This window comes from Euleptes europaea, chromosome 10, assembly GCF_029931775.1.
Source record: "Euleptes europaea isolate rEulEur1 chromosome 10, rEulEur1.hap1, whole genome shotgun sequence".
In the NCBI taxonomy this organism is placed as follows: Eukaryota; Metazoa; Chordata; class Lepidosauria; order Squamata; family Sphaerodactylidae; genus Euleptes; species Euleptes europaea.
The window spans coordinates 6,839,563-6,857,867 of NC_079321.1; the positions used below are offsets into that span (position 1 = coordinate 6,839,563).

Here is an 18,305-nt window from a genome sequence, read left to right on the forward strand (position 1 = left end):
CTGCCTGAGACCTTGGAGAGCTGCTGCCAGTCTGAGTAGGCAATTTTGACCTTGATGGACTAGTAGTCTAACTCAACGTAAGGCAGCTTCATGTGTTCATCAGTCCCTCTTTACTGGGATCCTGAGAATACCTTACACCCCTTCACCAAATTAGAATTCGCAAGGATTTTTTTTTTTGTGTGTGGGGGGGCACAAAAATTAAACTCATTTAAAGCCAGTGCAAGCACAACCCAGATAAATGATTGCACATCCTAACTATATTTGTGGAAGGGAAGAGGAATTTTTTTGCTGATTCCCCACTCCCATTATAAACTCCCATTTTGCTCCCCCCGTGCTGTTACTGGGGAGGTGTCCACCAATCCCTGAAAGATGTATGTAATGGGCCACTACAGGCTGCCAAGTAGGGGGGCAGGGTTGGAAAGTTTCCTTCCACAAGCTATACTGATGGTGTAAAGGATCCTAGCTCTTAGAATCATAGAGTTCGATGGGACCACCAGGGTCATCTAGTCCAACCCCCTGCACAATGCAGGAAATTCACAACTACCTCCCCCACACACCCCCAGTGACCCCTACTCCATGCCCAGAAGATGGCCAAGGTGCCCTCCCTCTCATGATCTGCCTAAGGTTATAGAATCAGCATTGCTGACAGATGGCCATCTAGCCTCTGCTTAAAAACCTCCAGGGAAGGAGAGCTCACCACCTCCCGAGGAAGCCTGTTCCACTGAGGAACCGCTCTGTTAGAAAATTTGCCCTAATGTCTAGACGGAAACTCTTTTGATTTAATTTCAGCGCGTTGGTTCTGGTCCGACCTTCTGGGGCAACAGAAAACAACTCGGCACCCTCCTCTATATGACAGCCCTTCAAGTACGAAGATGGTTCCCAGAAGAGTATCCAAATCCAATCCCTTGTCTTAGAAATAGCAATATATTTGCTTTTGTCCTTGCAGTTGACTCTTTAATAATGCTTTATTGTTTGTAAGGAGTGGTTCATAATAAGCCTGCTGGTATGAACTGACCCTGAGGAGTTCAGCCTGCACTCTGGTAGATTAACAGGCTCTGAATGATGTAGTATCAAAATTGGAAGAGGAGTTCACATTATGAAGGTTTCCTAAACTAGGAAGATACTGGATGCTTCCCATGACATCAATATGACCAACAAAAAGCACAACCAACAAATCTGAACTTAACACAGCACTCTTATCCACTTAACTGGTGTTTCAGATACGTGTTTCTTTCATACCTTTATGACAACTGGAAAGGAGTAGATCAGATCCTCGGGGACACCATATGAATTTCCATCAGAAATTACTCCCATAGACACAAATTCACCCTTCAAAGGGAAGAAAGACTGGCTCGTTTTGTACAGTTGTGAGAATTTATGCACAAACATTCCAGAAGAAAGACTCTACATGTTGCTATAGAATCACAGAATCATAGAGTTGGAGGGGGCCCTACAGGCCATCTAGTCCAACCCCCTGCTCAATGCTGGATCAGCCTGAGCAACCCTGACAAGTGCTTGTCCAGCCTCTGCTTAAAGACTGCCAGTGAGGGAGAGCTCACCACCTCCACAGGTAGCTGATTCCACTGCTGAACAACTCTTACTGTAAAAAACTTTTTTCCTAATATCCAGCTGGGTACTTTTCCAGCCTCGATTTAAACCCATTATTGCGAGTCCTATTCTCTGTTGCCCACAGGAACAGCTCCCTACCCTCCTCTAGGTGACAGCCCTTCAAATACTTAAAGAGAGCAATCGTGGCCCCCTCAACCTCCTCTTCTCCAGACTAAACATTCCCAACTCCTTCAGTCTTTCCTCATAGGGCTTAGTCTCTATGTTGGATTGCAATCTAGTACATCAACAGAAGATCACGCTGTTGACGGTTCTCTCCCATTTTTATCCCTCTCTATCAAGGAGTTCATGAAAGGGTCCATCAATTGTTGACGCCCGGCATAAAGAATAGCCACATCGAGGCTGACATCTTTCTAGTCCACGGCAGCTCTTACCTCTGGTGTGCCAAACCAGATGTCCCTCACGTGATCACAGATGGCTTTGGCTGCTGACATTGCGCTCGAGAGTTTCCTGGCCTTAATCACCGCCGCACCCCGCTGCTGAACCGTCTGTGGTATTGACAGAAGGAAATGAACTGGGATTATTCAGAAGTCCTGACCTGGATGGCCCAGGCTAGCCCAATCTTCCAAGCCAAGGGAGTCAGTGTGGTGTGGTGGTTAAGGGCGGTGGTTTTGATCACCATAGCTGATAAGAAGATTTAGGGGCAACCAGGGGAGGACCTGCCCTGCCCTGGATAGCCCCAGGCTAGCCTGATCTAGTCAGAGCTCAGAAGCTAAGCAGGGTCAGCCCTGGTTAATACATGGATGGGAGACAACCACCGACGTCCACGGTTGCTCTGCAGAGGCAGGCAATGGCAAACCACCACTGAATGTCTCTTGCCTTGAAAACCCTATGGCAGGGGTGCTGAGCTCATTTGTTATGAGGGCTGGATATGACATAAATGTCACTTGGTCAGGCTGGGCCAGGTGTTCCATAAAATTTAATGCCAGGCACCAGAGATAAAAATTTTTTATAGAAGACACAAGCAAAACTAATTAATGATTTTTTTTTACTTAAAATGCAAACATGCTTAAAACCATAACACTCTTAGGCCATTTATGCTTGGTAATTAGCAGCACCTTCCAGGCTGAAGTGCCCCGCATAGTTTTTTTACGTTTTTAACACTGAACCGTCATTCAGGAAGTGACTGCGAAGCCGGCGCATACCTGCTTTGCATTTCTTAAGAGCCCCTTTAACGCGACCTTTTGTGTTTGCTCTGCCCCTGCCTTGAAGAATCCCCCCAAGGAAGCATGCAAAATCACAGCCGCACCTTAGCTATGCAAACAACGGTTGCTTATGGAAGGAACAAAGGAGCAGGCGAGTGGGGTGTGTGGAATTTCTCCTTTCGCATTTTAGGCATTTTAAAGGTCGCATTTTAAAAAAGAGCTTTGAGCGAGCATCAAAATTGACCCTGCATAAATGGCCTTACAGTCTTTTATTTAACTGTACTTGATCATTGACACCTTGGGAGCAGAGGTGCGGCTGCCTCGGTTGGCTCGCAGGCCGGATAAGAGCTCTCAAGGGGCCGGATTTGGCCCCTGGGCCTTACATTTGACACCCCTGCCCTAGGGGGTCGCCGTGAGTCGGCTGTGGCTTGACGGCAAAAAAAAGGGGGGGAACCTAACAGTTCCATAAGATTTTATGAAAGCCTCTGAAACTTTGTCTAGAGGAGTCTGCTGTGAGTCACGGAAGAAGTGTAGAGAGAGGCTGAGAGAGTTCGGAGAGCACTGTGACTAGCCCAAGGTCACCCAGCAGCTTCGCGTGGAAGAGGGGGGAAATCAAACCCTGTTCTCCAGATTAGAGTCTGCAGCTGTTAACCACTACACCACGCTGGCTCTCCTCTTGCTCTGCGACATCTGCTTGCGTGGTGGGGCGTGGGTGGGAATGCCCAGAATGACAGCTTACCGCAATGAAATCTCCCTTAAGCCAGTTGTCATTCTTCACAGCTTCATAGACGCCGATTTCTTTGCCCTGCACTTTGACCTTGGCGTGGTTGACGTCGGGATATTGAGTGGAAGAGTGATTCCCCCAGATGATGCAGTTCTTCACATCCTTAGCAGTCACGCCAAGTTTCAGAGCAATCTAGACCAGGGAAAAGGAGGGAGAGGAAAAGAAATGGGTACGGTTCTCAGCCTCGCCGCTTGCAAGACGCTGCTTTGAAGAACACAGTCTGTTCTAGGTCACACACAGCAAATGCTCCCCAGGACCTAGAAGACCAGTTTGTACCTGGGATTTAGCTCTGTTGTGGTCCAGGCGAGTCAAGCAACTGAAGTTCTCTTTCGGTATGGATGGAGCAGATTTTGATGCAGTCAAGCAGTTAGTATTTGCTGGATTGCCTACCACAATGACCTGTGGGAGTGTGGGAGAAGGATGATAAGCATGTTTATGCTGTCTGTTGATGGATCAAATCGACTAAACTTCTTTAATTGCCTGCAAACTGCATCAGTTAAAGAGGTTATCTGCTGAAAATGGAACCTGTCCAGAGATACTGAATAGAGATATTGCCATAAGTGAACTTAAAATAATCTGCTAAGCAACAGTTATTAATAGGAAGGACGGTCTTCAGTATTTTTTTTTTCATGTGGTATTACAGGGGCACACCAGAAACCAAGAAAAGTACATACACTGCTCTGGGCTCTTTAGTTAAAAGGTGGGATAAACCCAAGAACATACAAACATAAGAAAAGCCATGCTGGATCAGGCCAAGGCCCATAAAGCCCAGCAGTCTGTTCACACAGTGGCCAACCAGGGGTCTCTAGGAAGCCCACAAGCAAGACGACTGCAGCACCATCCTGTCTGTGTTCGACAGCATCTAATAAAATAGGCATGCTCCTCTGATCCTGGAGAGAATAGGTATGAATCATGCATTCCATGGTATCATGCATGGCATCACGCATCATGACTAGTATCCATTTTGACTAGTAGCCATGGATAGCCCTCTTCTCCATGAACATGTCCACACCCCTCTTAAAGCCTTCCAAATTGGCAGCCATCACCACATCCTAGGGTTACCAACCCCAAGTTGGGAAATTCCTGGATATTCTGGGGGGGGGAGCCTGGGGAGGTGCTCTGGCTCAGTGGTAGAGCATCTGCTTGGTGCACAGAAGACCCCAGGTTCAATCTCCAGCATCTCCAGTTAAAGGGACTAGGCAAGCAGGTGTTGTGAAAGACCTCCGCCTGAGACCCTGGAGAGCTGCTGCCAGTCTGAGTAGACATTACTGACTTTGATGAACCAAGGGTCTGATTCAGTATAAGGCAGCTTCATGGGTTCATCTCCAACCTTTTTGAGCCTGCAGGCACCTTTAGAATTCTGACATGCCATGGTGGGCACAGCCCTAATATGGCTGCCACAAAATGGCTACTGCAAGAGGCGGAGCCTACTACAAAATGGCTGCTGCAGCTGACATTCAGTCACACAGTGTGTTGTGACTGTGTTGTGGTGGCAGCTGCTGCCAAAGCAATGCTTTTAAAAATCTGCACAGCCAATCAAATCTCCAACAGCCTTGCTGGGCAAAAGCACCACCTGGCCCTGCCCACTTTCTAAAAACCCTTGGTGGGTGCCAGGAAAGATGTCGGCAGGTACCATGACGCCCAGAGGCTCAACGTTAGGGAACCCCTGCTGTACAGAACAATTAGGTATTTCAATAATAGTGACACTTATAAAAAGAGAGAGAGCAACAAGCACATGTTGGGGATGCTCTAGGCTGATCCTGCATTAAGCAGTGGGTTGGACTAGATGGCCTGTATGGCCCCTTCCAACTCTATTATTCTATGCAGGTCAAAGTTCAGAAGGTCACTCTCAATTAATGGTAGCTCAACTTTGTTTTGATCCTACCTGCCGTTTATGCAGTACTTTCATTGTTCCAAGCGCTTCATATACAATGATTACAATCATCCTTGCAAGAGCCCTTTAAAGTCGGCTGGTCTTAACATCTTCATTTTGCAAAGCGGGGAGGGGTGCAGGGGCTGAAGCTGAGAGGATACAGCTTGCATACGGCCACTTCATGAGCTGATTGTCAAACTGAGCAATATGGACCAGTGAGTTCACAGCCCACACCTTGGTTATATCCTAGACGCACTCACCTTAACAGTTTTCTTAGCGTACTTATCCAAAGCCGTGCCTTGGGACTTGAAGATTTTCACGTTGGCCTTGAGTAAATCTTTCCGTTCCATGCCCTCTTTCCTTGGCATGGAGCCAACCAGAATGGCCACGTCGAGGTTTTTAAATGCAACATCTTCTTTGTCTGTCGCAATGACCTCTACAAAGCAGAAAGGAAGAGATCAGTGACAGTATCAGAAGGCTGATCCAAGGACAGATATCATAACAAAGCCAGTTTGAATACAGCTTTGATCAAAATCCCAGTGCGAGTCAGAAGTGCGGCACTCCCTGAAGATGAATAAGAATACAACTGGACACTATTGGAAATGTAAGGAAACAGATCAGCTATAGTGAAGTCCATGGAAGAACTGTTTAAATACATGATCATGGCTGCAAGAGCACCGATTGGCAGGCACACCAGCCAAAGCTGGGCAAATTCACTTCTTATGCAAGCTCAACACCTTTTCTGTTTCCATAGTGGCAGCGTGACCCTCAGCCTATACCCATAATACTGAACAACTATGCTATCCTAGCAATAAGACATCTTGTACTGTCCCAGTAGACCTCCAGTCTCAACATCTGCAGACCTCACTGCTTCTTCGCACCAAACCAAAAGTTAGCAGTTGATTTTTTGAGGGGGTCACCTCTTAACAGTGGAAGAGCGCAATCTTGCAGTTCCATAACCACACCGTCCAACACAGTCATCATAGGAGTGATATCCAACAGTATAAGAACAAGAGGCTGCGAAGAAACAAAACAAAACAGTAAAGTTGTGCAAAATTACTTAGTTCAACAAACATCGACCATAGTTAGGCAGATTAAGATTCTCTTTGACCTGTGATGAAAAAGACATTCACTTCATTTATAGCCCACCTTTCTCATAGAGACACAAGGCAGCCTACAACCGTTAAAAGTCAATAATACACCAAGAAGCATAAATATGATTTTTAAAAAACTATCCAGAAAAAATGTCCACGGACGTTACAAGTTTTGTGTCACCAGGTCCATGAGGCAAATGGACAAACAAACATGCAGGCGGTCAGATTCTATTTGACAGTTCTGTGACAGAAACATACTCTGCAGAGAACAACTGTAACGGAAACCACATTTCCCACAATGCAACATCTGTCTACTCCACTCTAAGGGCCCATTCCTGAAAGGGGGGGGGAAGCTTCTTAGGAGCTGGCATAACCCTGCACCTGCATAGGTACCACCTTATCACGGAATAAGGTGGCACCTTCACCGGCGGGGGAGAAAACATGCTGGCGTCCATGAGCTGCCAGCCCCTGCCGCCAGCGCAGCCACACCGGCAGGGCTTTCCTGGAGGGGAAAGCTGGCATGGCAGGGGGCGTTCCCGGGGGAGGAGCTGCCATTAATCAGCTTCCTCACCCCTTTCGCCCCAGGAATGCTCCCTTGTGCTGCGGTGGTGCTGGGCCACCTTTTTTAGTAGTGCAGCCCCATTGGAGGCAATGAGAGATTCCCCACCCTTTTTGATTTATTTCTTAAACTTATTTTTTTGCCTCCATGGCAGCTGGAAAGCCTTTGAGAAGGTGGCGCGCTTGCGCCGCTCCCGGCCACCGTGGATCTGTCCACCCCCTTTAGGATTGGGCTGCCTGAAACCCAAGCCAAGTAGGAATCCAGAGAGCTTTCGTCTTGATTTTAGAAGCTTGATACCAACTGGAAAGCCAGCCTTTAGGCTCCTCATTACTATTTATGGGTATAATAAAATTCCCTTTATTCGTTACCTGATCTTTGCCAAAAACATCCCCCTTAGCGATGCTGTAGAGCAGAGAGTAGGCTATCTGCCCCGCGGCTCCGGTCACCAGGATTCTGATCGGTTCAGACTGCAAGACAGAAAGATATTTGCGGACATCAGTATTGAGAACCAGGGCAACACATCCTCTCTCGTTGTAGAGCTAATAAGCACTTCCGAAGCCAGGACTGTACAGTGAAGATCTATAACAGGGCTGTCAAACATAAGGCCCGCGGGCCAGATCCAGCCCCTTGAGAGCTCTTATCCAGCCCGTGAGCCAGCCGAGGCAGCCACCCTCCCACTCTCGATCTGGGCTGGCGAGGCATGGCCCAACCAAGTGACATTTTTGTCATATCCGGCCCTTGTAACAACTGAGTTTGACACTCTTGACTATAATGATTAATAGTCCAGTAGCTCCTTAAAGACTAACAAAAATTCAGCGCCGCCAGAATTATTCTTGCAAGAAGATGGAAACAATCATCTCTGCCAAATGTAGAAGAATGGAGAGACAAGATGATGGAGTATGTGACCATGGCTAAGACGACTCACATGATGAACGCAACGGATGAGGAGACTGTTGATCAATTTAATGATAAATGGAAACTGTTTTATAAATATATGGAGGTTGAAGTTTAAGTTAGGTAATTAAGAAGAAAAAAGTAGAAAATTGTATATTTAGTCACAAATACCTAGGATATTTATTTTTGACACATACTAAAATTTTAGTAAAGTTAAACCACTAAGTGACAATACGCAACTTGCTCGAGTGACTTATAAGATTCGTTATGATGTTAATGTTGTTTTTCTTTTTGTAATTGATTTGTCTGCAGACGGATGTACCCCTGTTTATCCATTCCCCTTTTTTCCTTTTGTACCCTTTATTAAACTTGATAACAACAATAATAAAAAAAGACTAACAAAATTTCTGGCAGGGTATGTATGAGCCTTTGTGAGCCACAGCTCCTGGACTCTTGCTCTTTTCTACTACTAGTGACAGACTAACATGGCTACCCATCGCAATCTATAACAATTAATGTGTCTTCTTGGCCAGTTATTAGCACCAGCTTTAGGAAATGGGAGTTCTGCTGACTTCCGACAGAAAGCTATCTGTAGGCAGCCAGGAAGTAACAGTTCAGCACTGAGACAGCCAGAACTTACTGGACTTGCTTCCATTCCACCTATAATTTTAATGGCCCCAACACCACAAGCCTGTATTCTACCCCCTCCACTGAACCAAGCTGGAAGCCTTCCTCTAACAGAAGTGGCCATTCCTCCAACGGAACAGCCGAACGCTGGAGGAAACCTCCTTCACTTGGAGAAACTTCTCCCAGCCTAAGATAGGAAAACATATTTATTTGAGGAAAGTATTTTTTGTTTAAGAAAATACTTTAAATTAAATAAAGACCTTTCTATGATGATTCCAAAAGAGAAGAACCAAAGTTACAAATTACATTACAGTCGAAATTGAGCATAAGAACATAAGAAAAGCCATGCTGGATCAGGCCAAGGCCCATCAAGTCCAGCAGTCTGTTCACACAGTGGTCAACCAGGTGCCTCTAGGAAGCCCACAAACAGGACGACTGCAGCAGCATTGTCCTGCCTGTGTTCCAAAGCATCTAATATAATAGGCATGCTCCTCTGATCCTGGAGACAACAGGTATGCATCATGACTAGTAGCCATGAAAAGCTCACTCTTCCATGAACATGTCCACTCCCTTCTTCAAGCCTTCCAAGTTGGCAGCCATCACCACATCCTGGGGCAGGCAGTTCCACCATTTAATTATGTTTTGTGAGAAGAAATACTTCCTTCTATCATTTTGGAATCTGTCACTCTTTGCAATACAAAGTACAAATTATTAAAAAAGGTTAATTGTTCAGTTTTCAACAAGTACAGTTATAACTACTTCGACTGGCAGTGTCTCTCCAAGGTCTCAGGTTGAGGTCTTTCACATCACCTATTTCTTGGTTCTTTAGCTGGAGATGGCAGAGATTCAACCATGCTTTATCACTGACCCTTGGCCTCTCCCAAAAACCACTTCCTGCTGTTTTGGTTTAGATCAAGTGTGGTGTAGTTACAACTATTCAACCCACCATTCTACATCTGCCTAAACTGAAGAGTGATTGTTCAGGAATGGCACAATTGTGGAAATGGGGAAGGTTGTTGTTAAAATGGAAGCTGAAATGCTTGGAGGCTTCATAATATATAAGTCACGTCTCGGCCGTCAGATAATCATCTAACAAGAACAAAGAGTAACAGCTTTCTGCAGTCCAGGATCTGCACAAAATTGACATAATACCTGAGGAGATCAAAAGCCGATGGTGCAACAGAAAATACAAAAAGCAATTTGGCACCCCTCCTGTTAAAGGTCTAATTGTAGACAGAGAAGAAGCAGCGCTCCGGAAAGCGTGCACAATAGGCTCCCTTTTCAAAATCGGTCACCTAAGGCTTGCCTTTCTAAAAAACCAGGTATTAGTTACACTTGTTTTAAGAAATGCGGCACAAAGGCATTTCAGTCAGCGGCCTAAAATTAAACACTAACGAAACAACGCAGATCCTTCTTCGGGGCTGTTCGGCTTTTCAGAACAAGAGAGATTAACTTCACGGCAGTTAGGCTAAAAAACCTTGAACGACGCGGACCCAGAAAGGCCTAATTAAAAACAAGGTAAGTTCAAGAAAAATCTGCTTGTTACCTTGTTCTTAATACCCTACCTTCCACTTAGTTTCAACCAGGCTTTGCATGTTATATAAAGCTGAACGGCAGCTGTTCGGAAGCCGCTATTAGCTACCAGCTCCGTCACGGTTTTCCTTCAGGTCTGCAAGCGGCAGAGGCAATTAGCACCGAACAGGACTGGTCGAAACCAGAAAAGCGCAAGCCAAGCTATACGTTGCGGACTTTTCCTGCTGAGGAATTTGCACCGGGCACGAGCGACAAGATTACGTATCCTACTGGAGAAGGAGGGGCGAAAGTTCAGTTCTTGCTAGAAACATGTTGTCAGTGTATATGTACTTAAAAAAAATAAGCTGGGTACCCCAGGTTGGGTGGGATGATTAACAAATAAATAAATAATGAAAATGTAATTTATTAGAAGCGCTAGGTCAAGATTAAAATTATTTACAAACGTTAGAACAGCACAATGGCATTTCCTAAGGTTATCTCTAACCACATGCCATTGTGCTGTTTTAACGTTTTTAAATAATTTTAATCTTGACATAGCGCTTCTAATAAATTATATTTTCATTATTTATATATTTTTTTCATCCCACCCAACCTTGGGTACCCAGCTTCTGTTTTCTAGGTTGGGTTTTATTCCCCTCTTTTTTCTTCTACTTTAAAAAAATAACAGGAGTTTTAAAAGATTCATGATGATGAAGAAGAAGAGTTGGTTTTTATATGCCGACTTTCTCTACCACTTAAGGAAGAATCAAACCGGCTTACAATCACCTTCCCCTCCCCACAACAGGCACCCTTTGAGGTAGGTGGGGCTGAGAGAGCTGTGACTAGCCCAAGGTCGCCCAGCTGGCTTCATGTGTAGGAGTGGGGAAACCAACCCGGTTCTCCAAATCAGAGTCCACCACTCCAAACCACCGCTCTTAACCACTACACCACGCTGGCTCGACTACACCACGCTGGGAATAGATCACGTACCCAAACACCAATGTTTAAAATGATACCATTAAAAATATTTGACGTAAGGCTTATGGACCTATTCATACCAACTAAATGGGATTCAAACGCCGAACTTTCCATGTGAAAATTTCATGAGACCATTTTGTTATTGACCATGAATGAGCTTGGAGATTTCCCTTTTGTTACATACAGTTTTGAGCAATGTGAAGGAAAAAAAGGAATTTGTGGCCTGCTGGCAAGGAATGGCATGGAACAGGGGTGTCGAACATACGGCCCACGGGCCAAATCCGGACCCTTGAGAGCTTTTATTTGGCCTGCTAGCAAGCTGAGGCAGCCACCACCCCCATTCTTGACCTAGGCTATCGAGGCCCGGCCCGGCCAAGGGACATTTATGTCATATCCGGCCCTCATAACAATTGAGTTCGACACCCCTGGCGTAGACGTTATTAGGCACCTGGAGGCGGGTGCGAAAGTTGGCATCGTCTGAAAAGCGTGTCAAGGCCATCTCGATTCAAACAGCCTGTTCCTGGTAGTTTGAGTCCCTCTGGCTACAATCCTAAGAACACTTTCCTAGCTAGGAGTAAGCCCCAGTGTATAAAATGGGACTTACTTCTATGTAGACATGCTTAGAATTGCCCCCTCTGTTTCTTTCTTTTTTAATAAATTTTTATTAGTTTTCATAAAAAACATAACAAATTATAAATCGCATAAACAAATAACTAAAAAGAAGAACAAAAATACAAAAACTACAAAAAGAGCATTTATACTACAGTTTTACATCTTCTATTATGATATTATAGAGTATACAGTGCCCAAATACCCACCACCCACCTTAAATGTGTATCCCACCACTACTGGACTTCCAGAGAAGTATTCTGACAGTATTTAAAATTACCTTATACTATCATTATATCAACTACATTACAATTTATCTATAATTCATTAACTATACTTGTAAAATTCATTTTTGCCAGTTCATCCCAAAATGCGATGGCCTTTAACCAAGTTTTTTTGAACTCTTCCATATCTTTACAATGTAAAGAATCTGTAAGTTTGGCCATCCGCATATACAACCACAATTTCTCTCTCCAGTCCTTAATTGAAGGTTTGAATTGCCCCCTCTGTTTCTGAACAGTTGGGCTTTATGATTTGCCACTGGTTAGTTCGTTTTTAACTAGTTATCGGGTGATTATGTTTGGTTTTTTGGTATCTTTGACAGCCACCGAGGCCTAGTTCACACATGCAGGAGAAGGAAACAGTAGAGCAGACTGTACCACCCCAGGAAGAAGGTGATAAGATTCCAGTGCTGGATATTCCTTTCAGAATTAAAAAGACTGCGTTCAAATAGAAAACAAGCAGATCGGGGAAAGAAATTCTAAGTTTCCTCATTGCTTGCTAACATTTCTTGTTATTTTTATCACATCTCAATGAAGGGAGGGGCTGTGGCTCAGTGGTAGAGCATCTGCTTGGCATGCAGAAGGTCCCAGGTTCAATCCCCAGCATCTCCAGTTAAAGGGACCAGGCAAGTAGGTGACGTGAAAGACCTCAGCCTGAGATCATGGCTCAGTGGTCAAGCATCTGCTTGGCATGCAGCAGGTCCCAAGTAGGTGATGTGAAAGACCGCTCTGCCTGAGTGAGACCCTGGAGAGCCGCTGCCGGTCTGAGTAGGCAATACTGACTTTGATGGACCAAGGGTCTGATTCAGTATAAGGCAGCTTCATGTGTACATGTGCTTGTTCTAAAGATGTGATCCCCCCACCCACCCCTGGCACTCTGAAATGCCATTCTACACTCTCAGGTCTCGGTCACCTCATTCTTCTGCTACATATAAACTAGGCTCATGTGTCAGCCACAGGAAACAAAGGAGAGGAGAAACTCAACACCCTGAAAGCTTAAGAGAATCTTGGAGAAGAGATTTGGCAATTGGCGGGGTGGAACGGGATTCCTACATTGCTTGCCTGCCCCCTTTTTTAATCCTTGCATTTCTCCAGCTTGTTCTCTGCTAATAGTAAACTTAATGGACCCATGTTTGTCAGTAGCGTGGTGTAATGGTTAAGAGCAGTGGCTTGGAGCGGTGGACTCTGATCTGGAGAACCGGGTTTGATTCCCCACTCCTCCACATGAGCGGCGGAGGCTAATCTAGTGAACTGGATTTGTGTCCCCACTCTTACACACGAAGCCAGCTGCGTGACCTTGGGCTAGTCACACTTCTCAGACCCACCTACCTCACAGGATGTCTGTTGTGGGGAGGGGAAGGTGCTTGTAAAACAATCTGATTCTCCCTTAAGTGATAGAGAAAGTCGGCACATATTAAAAATAACTCTTCTTCTTCTAGGGAAGTAGATTGGGACAAGAGAGGGGTTTCTACATACTCAGGGGACCTCCCAGGTCGGCAGAAAAATATTTAAGGCCAGGATAAAGCAGGATATAAATTTTAAAATAAATAAAAATAAATAAAAGATAAGGATTGAGAATGCTCATTAGTAACTAACAGCCACAGGATAGAGGGCAGTAGAGTATTGCGGGGGGGGGGGAGGAAAAGGGAGAGGGGAAATGTCAAGGGAGGAGGATGTGAATCATAAGGTGCACATTTCCAACCCTATTTTCCCCCACACAGTTCAGGAGGTGTAAAGCTTTACAGGGCTCAGATCTGTTTCTAACTAGGATGTGGGCAGAAATGAGTGGGTGCAGAGGAGAGCGATGAGGATGATCAGGGCCTGGAGACCAACCCCTACGAGGAAAGGCTGAGGAGGTTGGGAATGTTCAATCAGGTCCAGCAGTCTGTTCACACCTCTAGGACAGGGGTCGGCAAACTCATTAGTCAAAAGAGCCAAATATCAACAGTACAACGATTGAGATTTCTTTTGAGAGCCAAATTTCTTAAACTTAAACTATATAGGTAGGTACACTGTATATTAACTTAATAAATTTTAATTAAAGTTTTAAGTCTTAATTAAACTATAGGCACACTGAATAAAACTTGATATCATACTTAATAGTGATCTTATTTATTGATAAAAATTAAATTGTAAGTCCCTGCCATTTCCCCCTCCCCGTCCGGAGTCCTCGTCTGGAGGCCTGGCCTACTGCCATAAAAGCCTATTGGTAGACCTGGCCTCTGGCTGAGTCCCATTGGGAGGCCAAGTCTACCCACTGGCTTTCTTGGCAGTAGACCTGGCCTCCGGAGGCCCATAGAAGCCAATTGGTAGACCTGGCCTCTGAAGGGGGACTTTTCCCCCTCCTCGGAGTCCAGGTCTACTGCCAAGAAAGCCAGTGGGTAGACATGGCCTCCCAATGGGACTCAGCCAGAGGCCAGGTCTACCAAAGGAAGCCCGCCCCGCCCAACAGCTGATAGGTGGGGGGGGCAGGAACCAACGAGCTGCCCACCCAGCAATCGAGCGGCTAGAGGGGAGGGGAAGCTTTAGCCTCCCAACCATTGAGGGCAAGGGAAAGGGGGACCCGGCCATTCTCTACGGTGGGGGGGGGGAAGACAACACGCCCGCTCACCCACTCTCTCTCTCTCAGGCGCGCCGGCTCCGCAGCCCGGCTGCCAGTGCGAGCGGGCGCAAGATCAGGGGCTCCGAACCAAGTTCGGAGAGCCGCACTCAATGGGCCAAAGAGCCGCATGCGGCTCTGGAGCCGCAGTTTTGAGACCCCTGCTCTAGGAAGCCCCCAAACAAGACGACTGCAGCAGCATTATCCTGCCTGTGTCCCACAGCACCTAATGCAATCCTTAGCAATACCCAGGAGAAAAAAATCACTGTCTTCTATGATTACCAGCAATGGCAGTGGTTAACAAAATACCAGGGAATGCAAGTGTATTTCGCGTCGGCTGTTGATTACAGCTGTTTCCCCATAATCTCTATTTAATCCCAATGATGTCAAAGGCATTTTTCCTGGTCAACCCAGAAATAGTATAAAGGATACACATTTCAGATTACACAAGATAACACCACTTATTCCTGGAGAGAAGGCCAAACATTCAATTTGGGCCATGAGAGATAACCGTCCCGCCTGTTACCTAACAGAGAATTATGCACTGCAGCTACAGATCACGAGAGAAGCGTGTGCGTGCCCGTCTCTCTCAAACTGGGCCTCCCTGCCCTCTCTTCTCCTCCCAGGGATCGAGGAGATGTGCGGCAGCATGCTTCTAACACAAGAAGAATCAGCAAACGATCCGCACGCACCACCTAACAACCACCAGCAAGAGCCACCGAAGAATGTGCAGACTTGTGATCCAAGTCGAGCTTTTCATTTGGCAAATGAAACCTGCCAGGAATCAAGCGTGCGTCTGCTTCAAGAGCACCTTGAAAAGAATCACGAGACGTGCCAGCAATTCCTCCCCGATCATTCGGAGGGAGCTGCTGCGAGCCAAAAGAGGGCAAACGGAGGATTGTGATCAGGCCCCTAGTTGGCATGTCCTCCGGGCAGGTGCCCTTGAAAAAGCATGTCTCTAACACCCTTTTTACTAACAGTAACCAGCGACCACCAATTTTAAACTCTCCCCTTTGCTGCTGACCGGCAGTTTCCCTTTCTTTCTCCTCTGCTTCTGCCACTCGCAGGGACTTCAAGCTGCCCTGCTTGAAGGCGAAGGCCTTCCTCCAGTTCTGCCTACAGACCAATAAGGGGACTCGGTGCTTGCTCCATCCCTCCCCACGATCCACAGCCACTAAAGGTTCTCTTCCCCCCCCCAGCTCTAACAGCCCCCCAATCCTTCTCTCCTGCCCTTCAACCATTACCTGCTGCAGGCAATTTTCCTTCTCAGGCCTGACTGAAACTGGCAGGAATCATAGAATTGGAAGGGACCACCAGGGTGATCTAGTCCAACCCCCTGCACAATGCTGGAAATTCATAACTAACTCCCCCCCCCACACCCCCAGCCAGGGAAGGAGAGCTTACCACCTCCCGAGGAAGCCTGTTCCACTGAGGAACCGCTCTGTTAGAAAATTCTTCCTGACGTCTAGACGGAAACTCTTTTGATTTAATTTCAACCCGTTGGTTCTGGTCCGGCCTTCTGGACCAGAAGAACGATTGGGTAGTGCGGACTGCAGGGTGGCGGGTTCCAGTTCCGAACCCTCGTTGGCATAAAAACACTCCACGAAACTAGAGCAGGGGGGGAAGGTTCCAGCGCTCTTCCCTGGCTTGCTTTGCATTTGCAGGGAGTTTTGAAACGTGCGACCCTCCACCTGCAGTCCATTTGACAATGTCAACCGTTCACCACCTCATCCATATCTCCTTCCTGGGTGTGCATGAATCAGGCTTCAGACAAGGCATGAGTCGCTTAACGCCACTTTGGCTTTTGACTCCAAGGAGCTCTTCTGAGTCCTTACCAGATGCAAGTGGGGCCGCAAGCTGGCCTTAAGACTTCCTCCTCCTCAAGAAGAAAGGAAAATTCCTGCAAGAATCACAGCGACAAGAGATCTCCAACCCTTTTCGCTGTCCCTGGAGGTGTGCTATTCCTGCATAATATTGTCGAAGGCTTTCACGGTCAGAGTTCATTGGTTCTTGTAGGTTATCCGGGCTGTGTGACGGTGGTCACAAAAATACCAAAAATACCAAGACCACGGTCACACAGCCCGGATAACCTACAAGAACCTATTCCTGCATATTTCGTTCTCTCTTTCAGGGGTGGGGGGATAATTCTTAGCTCCTGCCAACTACAAAATAAACACACTTAGGTATTTTTTTCTGGCCTCCCCTTCTTGTTGAGGCATCCTTATCACCAATCCCAGAATCGCAGGTACAGGATCTCACCTTTGCCTTGCAAGGTGGCGGATTTTAGAGGCGTGGGTTCAAATCTCCGTTCCGTTATGCAGTTTACTGGATGACCTTAGGCCAGCTCTACTCTTTCTGCCTGATCTGCCTCACAGGGTTGTTGTGAGGGCTAAAAGGACATGGAAGAGGACCATGCAGCTTGGAAGAAGGGCATATGGGGAAAAAACGTGACAGATAGTTCCTCCCCGCCCCCTTCCCTGGAAAAGCGCTAAAAGACATTTACCCACCGAATTGGATTTAATGCATGTCGTTGTATTATTCATAAACGCTTCTTCTCCCCGTCCACCCCCCCCCTTTCAGATTCACTAACCATGATGATAATGGGAGAAATGACCACTTCTGCTCCTCGAGGTCACCTCTAAGCAAAACCGCACAGCTCCAGAATGAAAGGGAGAGAGAAAGAGAGCGACGCTGGGAAGAGAACCAAAAAGGGGTGGAGAAAGACTCTCTCCCCCGGCTCATTTTGCCCCCTGGTAATTGTAGTCCTCGGCTCTTCGACATTCCGCTATGCGAAGCGCAACCTCGGCGTCATAGAACTACAACTCCCAGCATGCATCGGAGACCGCCTCTCCCCCCCCCCCGCCCTCACGACAGATTTGACCGACGGGGCTACGCACAGACGAGCTATTCGGACCTGCGCATGCTCGTAACGTCTGGCGAAGGGGAGGAGAATCGGTTTGGGCTTTGACGTAGGGCTCACGCGCTTCTCGGTGAGGAGGGCGACGTTGACGAGCGCATGCGCTAGAAGGAGGCGGGACCGTCTCCTGTAGGATCTGTGGGAGGGCCGGAGCCCGGATCGCAGGGTTAGAGTCGGCTGCTCTTAGCCATGACGTCACGCAGGCTCTGGTGGTGACTTTTAACTTATTTTTAATGTGTTTGTAATTTAATTTGTGAACAAATCTAAAAAACGGGACAGGTTTAGTGGTGACTTTTTGAAGAGTTTATAAATTATTAATTTAAACTTCATATATATATATATATATATATATATATATATATATATGAAGTTTAAATTAATAATGTATGTATATATATATATATATAATTTCATAAATATTTCATAAAATAAAAATAAATATTTTTATTTATGATTGTACACTTTCTTTTCGTGCCCCCCGCGATGTCGTCTTACGAACATATATAAATTAAAAAATAATAAAATAAACAAATATTCAATACATATATATTAAATATATTACATATAATATACAATAATATTATATATATATAATATTCCTGCATATTATATATATATATAATATTCCTACATATATATATATATTTCCTGCACTGTGCAAGGGGTTGGACTAGATGGCACTGGTGGTCCCTTCTAACTCTGATTCTATCTATCTATCTATCTATCTATCTATCTAAAAACAAAAACAAAATATAGAATCAGAGTTAGAAGGGACCACCAGGGTCATCTATACGTTTTTGAAAAATA

At 45.9% G+C, this 18,305-nt stretch overlaps 1 protein-coding gene across 1 annotated transcript in view; it reads right to left on the bottom strand.

The window, feature by feature from the left end:
- Positions 1-17,231, bottom strand: part of MDH1 (malate dehydrogenase 1) — a 119,919-nt gene extending 102,688 nt beyond the window's left edge. The window contains exons 1-8 of the mRNA XM_056856743.1: positions 17,172-17,231; positions 7,450-7,548; positions 6,349-6,445; positions 5,689-5,864; positions 3,832-3,954; positions 3,511-3,687; positions 2,001-2,114; positions 1,240-1,329 (exon numbers count right to left, since the gene is read on the bottom strand). Coding sequence (XP_056712721.1) covers positions 1,240-1,329; positions 2,001-2,114; positions 3,511-3,687; positions 3,832-3,954; positions 5,689-5,864; positions 6,349-6,445; positions 7,450-7,548; positions 17,172-17,174 — 879 coding nt within the window. The 5' untranslated portion in view covers positions 17,175-17,231. The remainder of the gene's footprint in view (positions 1-1,239; positions 1,330-2,000; positions 2,115-3,510; positions 3,688-3,831; positions 3,955-5,688; positions 5,865-6,348; positions 6,446-7,449; positions 7,549-17,171) is intronic.
- Between the last annotated feature and the right edge of the window lie 1,074 nt (positions 17,232-18,305).